This window comes from Labeo rohita, chromosome 19 (assembly GCF_022985175.1).
Source record: "Labeo rohita strain BAU-BD-2019 chromosome 19, IGBB_LRoh.1.0, whole genome shotgun sequence".
NCBI classification, from domain to species: Eukaryota; Metazoa; Chordata; class Actinopteri; order Cypriniformes; family Cyprinidae; genus Labeo; species Labeo rohita.
In genome coordinates, this window is record NC_066887.1 from 19,125,625 (window position 1) to 19,141,497 (window position 15,873).

Sequence of the window (15,873 nt, forward strand, 5' to 3'; positions counted from 1 at the left end):
TGAATTTCACCAAGGCCTCTTATGATTGTACACAATTTTATGTAAACCTTACCTTAAAGGGCAGTGTTTTAGAAAAGCAGTAAGCAAGAACCAAACCACATTTACTGCTTTAAATGGAGCTTGACTCATCTGAGACCAAATTAGATTCCATCTGTATTTTTATTTTTAATTACTGTGATCTAAGTGGATGACCACATGATTTTTCATCTGCAGTCAAAAAAAAGTGCACAGTTGAGATCAAAAGTTTACATACACCTTGCAGAATCTGCAAAATGTTAATTATTTTACCAAAATAAGAAGGATCATAGAAAATAAATGTTATTTTTTTATTTAGTACTGATCTGAATAAGATATTTCACATAAAAGACGTTTACATGTAGTCCACAAGAAGAAATAATAATAAATTTTACATAATTGTACTATAAGAGGTACATGTAACATGCATAACAAGGGCACTGTAAAATAAACCAAAATTCTGAAAATTAGTTTGGAAATGCCCCAGTTTAAAGCACAATGACCAACTATTGAAAACTGTCCATTTATTATTAGCCAGTGAAAGCTGGCCACTTGTAATTCCATGCACTGTTTTGTCAGATCAAAACTGTGGCATCCACACTTCCTGTTTGGCCAACAAGGCTCTGTACTGAATCCCAGACTTCTTTTCCCCTCCGGCTCTAAAAATATTGTTGGCCAAGACTTCAAAACTCTAAGTGAACAAGAAGTAAAACTGAGAAAAAAAAGCACTTTCATTATTACACAATTATGTCACATTTCTTATATGTTAGACTGTGGGAATTTGTTACATGAACATTATATCGACACACCTAGACCGAATGATCTCATAACAATAATAAACAAACACATAATCGTACTAAAATCTACATTCTTCCTGTTCCTGTTTCTCTCTTTTTCATCACTCTATCATACACTCGTTCTCTCTCTCCTTTGTCCTTATAAGGAAGCGGAGCAGTTGGTGGAGTTTGGGCGGAAACGGCGCGCGGTGACAGCTGGGAACTTCAACACGCTCATACAGGAAGACAACGCAGACGGGGAACCCGTAACACACCCATTCAGCATCAAAGACTAAAGCCAGGACCACTGTAACATTTCTCAGACGGCGACGGTAAGGAAAAAAGGCCGAATGCATTGCCTGCATTGCTAGATATCTGTGTTAAGCGACTTGCCGGCGAAATCTTTTCTAGACACAGCGCGCCGCTGCGCCTCAGCGCAAATCATGACAACTGAAACGGGCATCGCTCGAGCATAATATTGCCAAAAGCGATAAATTCTCACAGTGGCAGTAGGCCTTATGAATAAAACCGCGTTTATCATACAACTGCATGTTAGCAGATTGCATAACAGCAGTGTAATGCGTCGGGTGGAAAAGTTCCTGATCTTGCAGAGCTCAGCGCCCAGTGGTGGCAAGTGAGACTCGCTTGTGCGAATCGGTTCTTTCGAGCAGTTCATGTCGAAGAACCGACTCAAATTCAGTGATTCTTTTGCGTCATTACGTCAAACACTTTTAGTAAAAAGAACCGTTTCGCATGCGTGTTTATGAAACTCTCGTTTGACCAATCCAGTAATTTTACTTTTATTTACAGAATAATATTTTGCTAAATCGATTTAAATCATTGGTCATCGTTTTAAAACTCATTCATTGTGCTCGGTTTTAGTGTTTGAGTTGTTTACTCGAAAACCGTTTGGAATCATTCGGTTTAATTAATAAATTATTAATCCAATTCTTGTGAATCGGTTCAAGTGATTCACTGAAAAGATCCGATTGAGAATCGCTACAGCGCAATATAGGAAGTGGGGCGGGCGTGAAGTGCAGGAAATCTGAACGCAAGCTCATCGCGATTGCTACATTGTTTCCGTCTTCATATTATTTTCTATAAACAGTCGCTTTGTATTGTCTGACTGAACGCTCGCCCGTGTTGCCCGGCTGGCCTGATTATTCAGTCAAATCAAATCACATCACATCAAATCTCTTGCCTCGTATCCTATTGCAATCCTATTAATGCCTTGATTGTTTGTCAAGACAGACAGTGGACTATTGGTAGAGTTGTGTATGTATGTATGTATGTATGTATGTATGCATGTATGTTTGATGAATGTGGCACATCTCACCCAGCGCTATGCCGAGAATGGATGTGATGTGGCCTAGTTTTATTAGTCCTGAAGCATAAATGACCTGTTTTTATGTCCAGGAGCACAGCTTGCACCCTTATGCTTGACGTTTCAGTGTTCCTTCTGAATGTACTGTAGTTTTCTTATCTTGTTTTTATGTTTATCTTTAGGGTGTTACCTGGAGAGTTTAGAGCAGGTGTAATCCAGCGCTTTTATACTGAAGCACAGAAACTACTGCCTTTAGTGTGTCATAAGCTGGATTTTAAATAAACACCCACTAACTTACACAATAAATATGGGTGAAATCACCTGTTCACCTGAATGTGAAATCACATTCACAGATAATGTCCTCCAACCAGAAACCTCAAACTTTAGAAAAGTGCAGTGCAAAGAGGGTCGTACACAGAACAAGAAGTGCCACGTCTTTAAAACGCATCATATTTGAAATTACAATGACAATTGTTTTATTTTTATTGTTTTTATGGTAATCACAAATAACGATTGACTTGTAAAACAAAGCTTTTGATTTGCTGATTTTGTAATGAATTTGTGTAAATCTTAGCAGTGATTTTATTAATCTAGTTTAAGTATAATGGCTTGGCTGTACGTTTTTTTTTCTTGGCTGGTGAGTGAAAAAGTTAATTTCAAACCCAAGTGATAAGCAGTTTAGATCTGTGAGTGGCTGTTTCTTTATTAATTGCCTCCTCGGTCTGGTTTTAAGGAGAGGACATTAAGAACTGGTCTGAAATTGTTTACTCGAGGCAAGACAATTTGACTACTCTGATTTGAATGTGAATATTTTCTTACAATCCGAAAAAAGGGGAGAAGGGAAATTTGAATCTAGTTTGACTCTAATGTGCTTGTTGAAATTCTGTATTTTTGCATTTGCTTGTGTGTTTTTGTTTCCTCAAAGGTGAATGTGCTTCTGTGATTTTATTCCTGTGTGATCAAATGTTTTGTTCATTCCAGTTGCCTGCACTTTTGGAAACAACAGCCACAGCTGTTTGTGGCCACAGAGGAGTCTGTTATTATTTATATATAACAGTATTGTTAACTAGCCATTTCTCAGTACTAGTGCAATTGAATGTATCCAACATGTACTTCACTGTTAATAGTTTTCCACTACAGTTATAATGCAGTCTTGGGAAATTTGCGATTCCTGAAGGAGTTACAAATAAGTGGGATTTTTCCCTCAGGATTTGGTGCTAGCTCTCATTAAAGGCAGGTGATTATGTGCTCTTATGGATACCTGTTCAATTCCCAGAAGAGTCATTCAGGTGAAAGGAGGAGTGAGTCTGTGAGCCAGATTCATGTATCAGGTTTCAGTTACGTAATGTTACCTGTTTGGTGTATATGTGCATGTGAAGGGGCAGTAAAAAGGGACTTGCCCTTTGAAAGTTGCCCAGAGAAGGCAAACAAGACCTACTTCCTCCTTTCTGTATCTTTAGAGGTTTGGCACATTTTTCTTTCCTCACTTGCAGATTTTTTTTCTTCCTTTAGCATTTTTGTGGGACAACATGTTATGGCACGTCCTGCATTCTGCAGATTGTGCATCCATGTTTTCCATCTGTTGACTTTTTATGTACACGCCTGCTGTTGCTCGTCGTTGTAGTCAAATTGCAAATTACAAAAATATCCTTTAAAGTTGGCATGAAATAAAATTCACCCTGTCTGTTTTGTAAATGTTTGTAATTAATCTAATTGTGAACAACTTGTTTGCATTTTTTAAATATATTTACACTACCACTAGAAGTCTACCATTTATATAATCCAAAGCACAGCAAAAACAGAAAAAATTGAAATATTTTTACTAATTAAAATAACTGTTATATAAATAAATGTAATTTATTCCTGAGATTTCAAAGCTGAATTTTTAGCATCATTAATCTTTCAGAAATCATTCTAATATTCTCATTTTGATGCTCAAAAACATTTGTTTTTATGCATTTATATATTGTGTTAAACAGCAGAGTAGATTTTTTTTTTCCAGGTTTCTTTGGTAAATAGAAAGTTCAGAAATCTTTTGTAACATTATAAATGTCTTTATCATCACTTTTGGTCAATTTAAAGCATCCTTGTTAAATAAGTGTTAATTTCTAGAAAAAATTTATACTGACGCCAAGCTTTTGAATGGTACCGTGTATAATGTTACAAAAGCTTTTTATTTCAGATGAATGCTGATCTTTCTGTTCATCAAAGAATCCTGAAAAAAATGTACTCAACTGTTTTAAATATTGATATTAATAAAAATGTTTCTGGAACAGCAAATCAGCATATTATTTAGCTTTGATCACAGGAATGAATTTAATTCTAAAATTTATTCAAATAGAAAGCAGTTATTTTAAATAGTAAAAATATTTCCCAATATTACTGCTTTTGCTGTATTTTGGATCAAATAAATGCAGGCTTGGTGAGCAGAAGAGACTTCTTTAAAAACATTAAAAATCCTACTGTTAAAAAACTTTTGATTGGTAGTGTATTTATTATTTCTTTTAGATTTAAGTTTGGTTTTTCTTAATAAAACCATCTTGATTTTTCTGGTAAAATGACTTCTCTCTTAAGACATATGCTAAATTTCTCCAATCATTTTGAAGTTTGCTTAAACCTTCCTTACTAACAATTGACGAAGTTCACAATCACATCTGATTATGGTGATTTCTGTAAAATTTCTGTTTTTGCAATCACTGAGCTGTCTCTTTCTCTTTCTCACCGATCAGGCATGGCAGAGCTGGCGGGTCTAGTGCAGCGTTTGGAGGTGGCTGTGGGCCGTCTGGAGGCCATGTCCTGTTCTGGGGGTGGAGGTGGCTCGGCTGCTGCATCTGGAGGTAATAAGAAAAATGCAAACCAGATATGTCTGACAATAATTGGCATTGTTTAGCGCATTGGAGTTAAAATTTTGAACTTGGGAATTAAGCTTTGCTGTGTAAAGCTTAATCATGTAGTTTGTTGAAGATGCATGTATTACCTGTACTGTACTGTTACTAAAAAGCTTTTAGACTTGCAAGAGAATATCATAATTATGAGTGGGATATCTTTTGGCTAAGCCCTGTAAATTACAGTCTTAGAACTCTGAGTGCATAGTGTAACTCTGGCACTGGAACATGTTTGCAGACAGACTAAGTGCTTGTTGCTGGAAATGTTGTATTGTGTCTGGTTTGGATATGGTGTAATTCTGTTTCTCTTCTCCTTAGTGGTTGCAGTGTATGTTGATGCCTATGACAACTTGATCTCTGGCCCTGTGGCTCAGTACGCTGCCCTCAGTCAGAAGATAGGGGGTGACGTCCAAAAGCATGTGCGTAATGTGGCACTGTCATTATAGCTTCTGAACACTGGCACACATTGATAAAGACTTCACTCAATGTGTCTTATCCTTTGTTTCGTGTCATAGGCTGAGATGATGAAGCAGGCCTTTTCCTGTCAAAGACAGCTTCTGGTCACTGCCTCCAACTCTCAGAAACCTTCTGATGTAAGTGTCCCTGCACCATATGGTGTTAAATGTTAAAACAGGGGTGTGTTACGATGTGTGATTTGACATTGAGTTTATTGCCAAAACCAAAAACACACTTACAGAATGCACTTATACATGACTAGTGATGAGGTCTGCTAGGTTAAACTAGTGTGCGTGCACATTTAGAGTGTGTTCTTTTACTGCATGATTCCGTGTATTAAAATGCTTTTAGAATTATGAATTTCATACAGTTAATTAATGTCACACAAAGAGTGATGTTTTTCTTTAAAAATCAGCATTACAAATGTGATACTGATTTTATATAACAGTTCAATAAAAAGTAAGTTAATATCAAGAGACGCATTTTAGACACCATATTGGTTATTTTCGCTTTATTTTGTCAACAAAAATCATTCCAAACACAGCCACAGCACTGTTTTGTGTCTCTGAGAAACATGATGTTTCCTGAATGAATCAGCCATTCAAATGATTTGGTTCAATCGCAATAAATCTCGCTTAACAGTGACTTGCTGCCACCTGTTGCTGGGTTTAATTTCACATTTAAAGTATCTTTTCACTTTAAGTAACGTTTTATGTTTAAAAATCAAAACATTAATAAACCCTTTGTAATGGCAGGTTAAAGCATTCCATGTCCCTCTAAGCTGCATTAAAGTGTAAATGCATCTAAATTCCACTTCATATGCAACTTCTGCAAAGATGAATTTTGTTGATACTGATTTAATTTGTTTGGTAACAGCCTAAATCTATTATTATTATTATAATTGACTGATTAAATGATTAAATTGACTGACTGATGCACACTTTTAGAAAAAATGGCTTTATAAAGGTAAAAATGCTCATGAAAGGTAATATAAACTTATTGGAAAAGAATCATTTTTATCACTGCTGTGAACTGACTGCATAGAATATGAAAAATATAAAAAACTTGACGAGTCAGCTGTCCACAGTAGTCCCTAAGATATCAGCACAATATCACACTATCAATATCACAATAGCACAATATCACAATATCACACACTATTATCTAATTATCATTATCAATAAAATCCCAGAAAATCGAGATTTCTTTTTTGTCGATAACGCACACCCCATGTTAAAATAAGACTTGCTACTGCAGTACAGTTTAAAATTTTGGGGTTGGTATGATTTGATGTTTTTAATTAGTGTTTAATTATTGTCTTTTATGCTCAACAAGGCTGCATTATTTTTATCAAAAATACATTAAAAACAGTAATGGTGTGAAAACATAATTACAATTTTAAAAAAAAAATGGTTTTAATATTTAAAAATGTTATAATTTATTCCTGTGATGGCAAAGATGAATTTTCAACAGTCATTACTTCAGTCTTCAGTGTCACATGATCCTTCAGAAATCAGTCGAATATGCTGATTTGGTGCTCAAAAATTCTTTTAATGTTAAACCGTTTTGCTGCTTAAAAAAAAGTAGTTCACTTCCAGGACAAAAATTTACGGATAATTTACTCACCCTCTTGTCATCTAAGATGTTCATGTCTTCCTTTTTTCGGTTGTAAAGGAATTATATTTCTTGAGGAAAACATTTCAGGATTTTTCTCCATTTAGTAGACGTCAATGGTGCAATGATGCAGCTTCAAAGGGCTCCGAAATGCTCGTCCTGTCTAGCTCTGCGATGCACATGTGTACTAGGTATAATCCGGGTCAATACTGTTAGGGTAGGCTGAAAAACTTCTTCCTTGGCTGGGATCGTGTAGAGCACTTTGAAGCTGCATTTAAACTGCATTTTGGAATTTCAAACTCACGGGCACCACTGAAGTCCACTAAATGGAGAAAAATGAATTTTTTCCTCAAGAAATTTTTTTTTTACGACAGAAGAAAGAAAGATAAGAATATCTTGGATTATGAGGGTGAGTAAATTCTGTAAATTTTTGTTCTGGAAGTGAACTGTAACAATGATGTGAATAGAAAGTTCAAAACAACATTTGTTTGAAGTCTTTTATAACATAATAAATGTCTTTACTGTCACTTTTGATCAGTTTAATGCATCCTTGGTTAATAAAGATGTTAAATTTCTTTAAAAAAAAAAAAAAAAAAAAAAAAAAAAAGCTTAACAGAACCCAACGTTTTATATGGTGGTCTAACTTTGACTCCATTGACATTTATTATTTTTGTATAACATTTATAACATTTTCTCATCTCATTTGTCTTTTTTTTTTTTTTTTTTTTTTTTTTAAGTCTGCCCTGACCTCTCTGCTGGCCCCCGTGTCTAAAGTGATCCAGGAGGTGCAGACGTTCCGTGAGAAGAACCGCTCCTCACCTTTCTTCAACCACCTCTCCGCTGTCAGCGAGAGCGTTCCCGCCCTCGGCTGGGTTGCCATGGTGAGAGGGTGGAGTCTGTGACTGTCAGCAATTCAATTCAATTCACATTTATTTGTATATTTTCACAATACAAATGGTTGCAAATGAGCTTTAGAAAATGAAAGCTTCTAGATTACATTTAGGAGTGGCTTATCAGTAGTGACTAATTCAAGGTGATCATATCCTCCTGACTGCCAGCTATGGAGTTTTGTCCTCTGTTTATTCATTTCTTTCAATAAGCATTATCCATTTTCTTTGTGAATGTGTCAGGCACCAAAGCCAGGGCCCTATGTGAAGGAGATGCAGGACGCTGCCATGTTTTACACAAACCGTGTGCTCAAGGATTACAAGGAAAAGTATGTGTCTGTCTGTGATGTGAAGCACCTTGTCTGTACACCTGCAAGATGGCATATCGGTCATTTATCCTTATCGTCTTATTTTTAGAGATAAGACGCACGTGGACTGGGTCAATGCCTATGTGGCCATTTGGACCGAGCTGCAGGCCTACATCAAGCAGCACCACACCACTGGACTGAGCTGGAGCAAGACTGTGAGTCACATTCTTGTGTGTTCAGTTTGTCTTCTGAAAGTAAATTCCCTAAATATTTAAGCATTTTGGTTTTTAACAGGGTCCGGTTGCTTCGGCCTCTGGAGGTGCCCCGAGTGGAGGAGCACCAGCCCCACCTCCCCCAGGTCCTCCACCCCCCATGGACTTTGACAAATCATCAGGTGGAGACTCTGGCCCATCCAATCGCAATGCTCTCTTTGCCTCCATCAACAAGGGAGCTGATATTACTAAAGGTATTAAATGCATCCCTAACTTAATATAGTACTACAAATGGATTTGATGTTGTTTGGGAAAATGGATAGGTTCAAAATGTGTCCAGTAAAGCCTATAGTGCACAAATCATTCAATTGCACTTTTATTGCTTTTTAGATGATGGAAGTTTCATTGCTAAAGCATTAAACAGTCCTTTTGACTGACTGGAAGTGATGCAGATTGTTCCACTTGATGCACTCTAATGGGAGCATCAGTGTGTGTGTATATATATTTATAAAGGTCAATGCAGCCTTCATGATTAAAAAAAAAAAAGAGAAAAAAAAAAGGGCACAGTTAGTGCACTGCCATGAGGCTGTAGGGTATCTAATTTGTCTATTATTATTATTATTATTATTATTATTATTAAATAATAATCATTATAAAAGTGTTAATTTAGTATCACTGCGATATGTTCATGTTTTTAGTAAGTCAGTAATACATTTCTGAATTATTTTTTTTTTAATAAAATTTTTTTTTTAATGTCTAAATGTTTTAAATCTTATTTCAGTTTCATTTATTTTGTTGTTGTTAAAGTTTTTCTGTTAAAGTTTGTCTTATTTTAAGTATGTTTTATGGTTTAATCTTCTGTTTTAGTTAATTAAATTAACCCTGATTCTAACAGATTTATTTATTTATTAGTGGTAAATAATTTATAGTTTAAATAGTTTTTATTTCAGTTTTATTTATTTTATTGCATAAAGTTAAGCTAAATTTAAAAAGAGGAATGTTGCCAACTACCTAATTATTATTATTATTATTAATAATAATAATAATAATAATAATAATAATAATTTTATTTTATTTTTTATTTTACGTCAGTTAAAGTTTCTCTTATTTCAGTTTTTATATTAATTTTTTATGGGTTTACTTTCAGTTTTAGTTAACTAAATTAACCCTGATTGTAACAGCTGTTTATTTATTTATTATTAAATGATAACCATTATAAATGTTTTAGTATCATTGTTATACTATTAATGTTTAGTATTTTGAACCAGTTTTTATTTTTATATTTTCAGTTTTCATTTTAATTTTATTTATAGTAATTGTTTGTGTGTCATTATAGTTTTTATTTTATTGGATTTTTATTCTTTTTTCCAGTTTTTTTTTTTTTATTTTATTATGCAAAGTTAAACTAAATTTAAAAGAGGAATGTTGCCAACTACCTACATCTTTAGTTTTTTTTTATATATATATATATATATATATATATATATATATATATATATATATATTATACCTTAAAGTCTCTTATTTCAACTAACATTTTTTTGATGGTTTTAGTTTAACTAAAATAACTGTGATTGTAACAGCCGTAATAAATTATTTATTTATTATTAAATAACCATTATAAGTGTTTTAGTATCATTGTTATACTAGTAATGTTTTAATATTTTAAACCAGTTTTTATTTTATTTATTTTATTGTCTGTATAGTTTCATTTTAGTTTTATTTATTTTATTACATAAAGTTATATAAGTTTGTCTTACTTTAAGTAACAATTTTTTTTTTTTTTTATGGTTTTAGTTTCTGTTTTAGTTATCTAAATTAACCCTCATTGTAACAGCTGTAATTTATTTGTTTGTCTGTTTGTTTGTGCATTTGGCAAACAATTTTTATCCAAAGTAACTAATTTTTTAAATACTTAAATTTAATTTGAAAACTACGCAACACTGTTCCCATCCCTACCCATACAAATCATGGGTCACCACACAATCTATAGGTGATTAGTAGAAACTCAAAGTCAAAATGTCCCTTGTTCATCAAGCTTATCGGTTATTGTTCCACGCAGAAGGCTGAACTCAGAGGAAAAAAAAATCCAACAAGTGAAGATTGAAAACCAAAAAGTGTATATTTTATCAGCAGTTGTGTTCCCTGGTGCAGGAATTTATTAAAGACTTGTCTTTAATATCCCTGTTTTCTTAACTCACTTTAAGGACTGAAGCATGTGTCTGATGACCAGAAGACCCACAAGAATCCTGCACTCAAAGCCAAAGGAGGTCCTTTGCCTTCTGGACCCAAACCCTTCGCTGCTCGTCCCACAGCAGCAGCCAGCCCAGCCCGAACTCTGCCCCCAGTGCTGGAGCTGGATGGCAAGAAATGGAAAGTGGTGAGTGAGTCAGTATGCCGCTTACAGTCTGTATATGTAGCTAAAATTATTTTTGGAAATACCATTTTGAAAGGTATTTTCCATCTCAATCTTAGATATGTTTATACACCCCAATAAAAAAACTTCTAAGCAAAGATGTGCTGTTTTAGTATTGGACTAAACATAGACAGTGGAATTTTGGGAGTTTTTGTGAAGACACAACACTGTTTGCTCGGTTTGTTTAACTACTTCTGCTGATTTTCTCTTGGGCTTTTTCCCCTACAGGAAAATCATGACAATGCTCATGGTCTTGTGATCAGTGACACAGAACTGAAACAGGTGGTTTATGCCTTTAAGTGCAACAACAGCACTTTACAGGTGAAGGGGAAGATCAACTCCATTACTCTAGGTATGTACACACTACCTTTAGTTCCTCCTATTTACTTTGTTTTTATATAGGTAGAAAGGTGAGACCTAAGTGTGTTGTTTTGTTGTTGTTTTTTCAGATAACTGTAAGAAATTGGGTCTTGTCTTTGACGACGTTGTGGGCATTATTGAGGTGATCAACTGCAAAGATGTTAAGGTCCAGGTGTGTATACTTTAAGCATTAAAAATGTGTTATTTTTTTTTGTTGTTGTTTTTCATTTTCTTTTTGAAATTAGATCCTGAATGAAAGCTTATTTCTGCCACAGAATAAAAAAATAAAAGCTTATTCAGATTTTTTTTTTTTTTTTTTTCAGAATTCTGAGAAAAATAGTTTGTGTATCAAATTTTTTTTCTTAGAATTCAGTTTATATCTCACCGTTATGAGGGGGAAAAAAGTTTGAGTTGTGAGACATAAACTACTTTCTCAGAATTCAGTTTGCATTTCAGTTTTTACACTGAAATAAAAAAAAAATATATATATATATATATATATATATATATATATATATATATATATATAAATATATATATATATATATATATATATAAATTAGGGCTTGTTCAAAATTTGTCAAAATTGATATAAAGTCAGAATGGTAAGGAAAAAATTCTGAATTGTGGGATTAAAAAAATCTAAAAGTCAAAAAAAAAAAAAAAAAAAAAAAAAAATATATATATATATATATATATATATATATATATATATATATATATATATATATATATATATATATATATATATATATATATATATATATTTATTATTTTTTTATTTTTTTTTAAATGTGTAAAAGCACTTTCAACATTTTTCTTTTTAAAATTTCAGTATGTGTTAAGGTAAATATTGCTGTTTATTAAAATGTATTAACATGCTGATACATATTAATAACACTCCCCCTTCTGAACTAATACAAATTAGTGTTTTATTAACATCAGTCTTGGGTGATCTGATCACATTTAATCAGGCACGATTGATTGTGACTGCACATGTCCTCTAAAAAACACTTCTTAATTTTAAGCTCATCACATATGCAATCATTTTGAGCGCAATGATGGTTATATGAAAAGGTTCTTCATCACGGATGTCTTTTAAAAAAATATGAATTTCAATTAAAGGTATATTATATTAAATTCTTAAACAACTCGATATCTTAATACTGCCACTTTTTCTTTCTCATCACTCTTTGCCTCTGCATCTATTTCTGAGTCATTGTTCTTCTGTTGATTTTCAGGTTATGGGTAAGGTGCCAACCATCTCCATCAACAAGACAGATGGCTGCCATGTGTACCTGAGCAAGGACTCTCTGTCATGTGAAATCGTCAGTGCTAAGAGCTCAGAGATGAACGTGCTGGTGCCCCAAAAAGATGGAGAATTTGTAAGTGATGAAGCGATTCGTCTACAATTACAAAGATGATTAGAATAAGCGTGAGTAATTGCTTTTCTATTGCTGTTTTATTCCAGACTGAGCTCCCAGTCCCTGAACAATTCAAAACCGTATGGGACGGTAGCAAGCTGGTCACCACAGCGACTGAGATTGCAGGATAAAGGACCATCCTGAGCGAGACCACCCCCATTGCAATGTCCTACCTGACTGACCAACGAGCTTAAACTACAATGTAGAATGGAATGCCAACCAGGTCCACTCTCCTATCAGCCAGTCACAGCGGCTATCATATCTTCCTCCAGCTAGTGACGTGACTGCTTGCTTATCACAAGCACTTGCTCAGTCAGCGGCAGGGCTCCATTCTCTTCTATTCCATTGATTTAAAACATTAGCACTTGAAATTGATTGCCAACAGTTGAGGTGTTTTCATGTATTTTGTTTCGTTGTTGTCTTGCAGCCATACTAAGCAAAATAACGTGAATGGCCAACATGAGGAAGCAAGTCATTTTAATCATATTTTGTATTTTTGGTGTCATTAGTTTGTTTTTCATTTTCAGATACTTTGGTCAGGAGGCAGGTGTTTGGGGGGGTCATTTTGTTTTCTTTTTGACGTATGCAATTCAGATCTGAAGCACATAAATGTCCCTCTTCAGACCACCAACGCAGAGATTTACTGTAACTTTAATTTTTTGTTTCTAGGGAAAATTAGAATGAAGATTTGTGTCAAATCATAGAGGACGAATTGGCGACTTACAGGATCATAGTTATATTTCCAATCGTGACTGAAACTGTTTAAAAAAAAAAAAACAATAGTTGCTTTAGGAATACTCATTTCCCTCTTGATTTCATATTCCAGATCACATGCACATTCCCTGTAATATAAATAAATGATCATTCCATGGTTCATGACGGAAAGGTGTGGAAAGCGTTTTGATGTCTTGAGTGTTTTTGGCACAAACTGGAGAGGAGGCAGAGAAGGACACGCAGCGTAACGTTGTGATGCTCATGGTACATGTTTGACATCTGATGACCATCTGCTGTACAGATACTGGATTTACATGACTTGTGTCCACCTCTTGCTCTCAACACATGCTTTAACTAGTTTAACTTTAATTCCAACTTCTTAAACTTTACTTTCCATTATATTGAGCTCACAAGTAAGGAATTTCTTTTGTATCGTTTGTCTTTTTGTCTTCATTTGGCCGAGAATTAGTACTGGAGAGCAAACATTAAAACTGTTGCAATAAATAACATCACTTTTTTTCTGAGTCTTTGATGTGCTTTGTTGAATATAATTGACATTTCCAGCTTTCTTGCATTTTATGGTGTAACTAGAAAGGTGATGTGGAACATTAAGGGTTTGCAGCCATATTGGAGATACTCTGATGTAGACAGCAAGGACAGCACAGTTAATGTACTACTGAATACATTGTTATGCTAATTGATGCTGTCTAAAGCGGTACAAAAATGTGTGGAAGCTGCTAAATCATATTGAGAAGGACTTAGTAAGCAGGAAAGGGTGCAATATTTTGACAAACTGAAGTTAATAGGTGATAAAAAATAAGTATGAGCAGTATTAAGATATTAGCCTAATATTTCACCTACCTGACAGAAAACCACAAGAACAAACACGAATGTTGTCAAGATTCTTGCCCTGGGAATCCTGGTTCAGTTTGGCCAACCACAAACGCCTTTTGTTCCTCAGACAGTTTTTGCACTCTTCTCCTTGATTTGTTATAACTTCAGGCAGTCTGTAATACTCCAGATGTTTTACCGGTTAGTACAGCCCAAAACATGACAAATATTGAGCAATTTTAGCAACAACAATCAGTAAAATGTGCGAGTTTCGTTCAGTTCAGTGGCATTGTTTACGTTCAATGCCGCCAATATGCCCGACTGATGACGTCGTGGACCTTTCTCACTTTTCAGGTGTTATGCCCCCTCACCCCAGATTACTACCCCTCTAGTATTGGTAGGTTTAGCGTTACGTGTGGGGGAAGGGTTAGGATTAGGCAAATCAGGTATTGATTTCAAGGAGAGGGGGTAATAATTTGGCAGGGGTCGAAAACGGGCACAAGACTGATGCCGAATTTACCGTCCGTCCCACAGACTCGCATTAAAAACACCCTCGCATTAGCGTTAACTAGCTTTTTGTAACTTAATGAAAAGGTGATCAATACAAAGTATAGTGTTATAATTGTACATACATTTTTTTAAAAATCAAAATATGAAAAAAATCAAGGATTTATGATGATGATGATGACCGTTAAAACGCGTCATCACAGTCTTTTGAAAAGAGTCCCATGAAACCCAGAATGTGCACAAATAGTCCAATATTCGATCTCAATATTTGGGTAAACTTGGAGAGCAGTGAATGGGAGAGTACCACAGCTATATATACCCCACGACAGTGTTTTCACAACTTTCAAAAATAATAAGAAAAAAAAAGACGTTGTCAAATTTATCCTGCATTAGAAACACCTACGGATTAGCGTTAACTAGTTGTTGTTGTTTGTATTTTCGAGGGTTTATGATGCTGATTACCGATTAAACACGTCATTACAGTCTTGTGAAAAGGGTCCATTATTCAAAAAAATAAAAACACTATTCGAATTTGACTACTTGTAGCGTTCCTGGCCGTTAATGTAGGGAATCCATGATAAAGGCATGTTCATGTTAGCCATCCTGAAGTCAGTTATAACTACTGGGCGCTGGGTGGCGCTGTGGAGCATGTCGACAATTTGATTGTATTTGGTCGTCTGCCTCGCCAAGTTTGGAATTTTAAATCAGATTTTCAACAATAAAAAACAGAGATATAACGCCTCATAAACTGGTTCAGAAATGGTGACAGACTTTTTTAAGAATAACATCTTTCTCGGTTAACATAGCCTAATTTAAATAAATATTCGTTTTTATTAACCCAAATATTCGAATACAATACTTCTGAAAAGTGCCGAACTCTAATCAACATTTATAAGACACACACAGCTGTTAAACAGTTTGTGTGTGTTTGGTTTGTAGATATTGGTGGGGACTTACATACACACACACTCATGGGACTCGTGTCATGTTGGGCACCTAAATTAAGGTCCCCTTAGGTACAAAAGCTTATAAATCATACAGAATTCGTTTTTTTGATAAAGTAAAAATGCAGAAAGTTTCCTGTGACGGGTAGGTTTAGGTGTAGGGTTGGTGCAGGGCGACAGAAAATATGTTTTTTACAGTA

General features: G+C 34.6%; 1 protein-coding gene across 1 annotated transcript; it reads left to right on the top strand.

Moving 5' to 3' along the window:
- Positions 1–955: 955 nt before the first annotated feature.
- Positions 956–13,908, top strand: cap1 (CAP, adenylate cyclase-associated protein 1 (yeast)). Its single transcript, XM_051136933.1, has 13 exons — positions 956–1,123; positions 4,845–4,952; positions 5,319–5,419; positions 5,516–5,593; positions 7,808–7,951; positions 8,201–8,286; positions 8,375–8,480; positions 8,560–8,731; positions 10,685–10,857; positions 11,122–11,245; positions 11,343–11,425; positions 12,495–12,638; positions 12,725–13,908. Exons 2-13 carry the CDS (start codon positions 4,847–4,849, stop codon positions 12,806–12,808), a joined length of 1,401 nt encoding a protein of 466 aa, XP_050992890.1. The 5' UTR covers positions 956–1,123; positions 4,845–4,846; the 3' UTR covers positions 12,809–13,908.
- Positions 13,909–15,873: the final 1,965 nt, after the last annotated feature.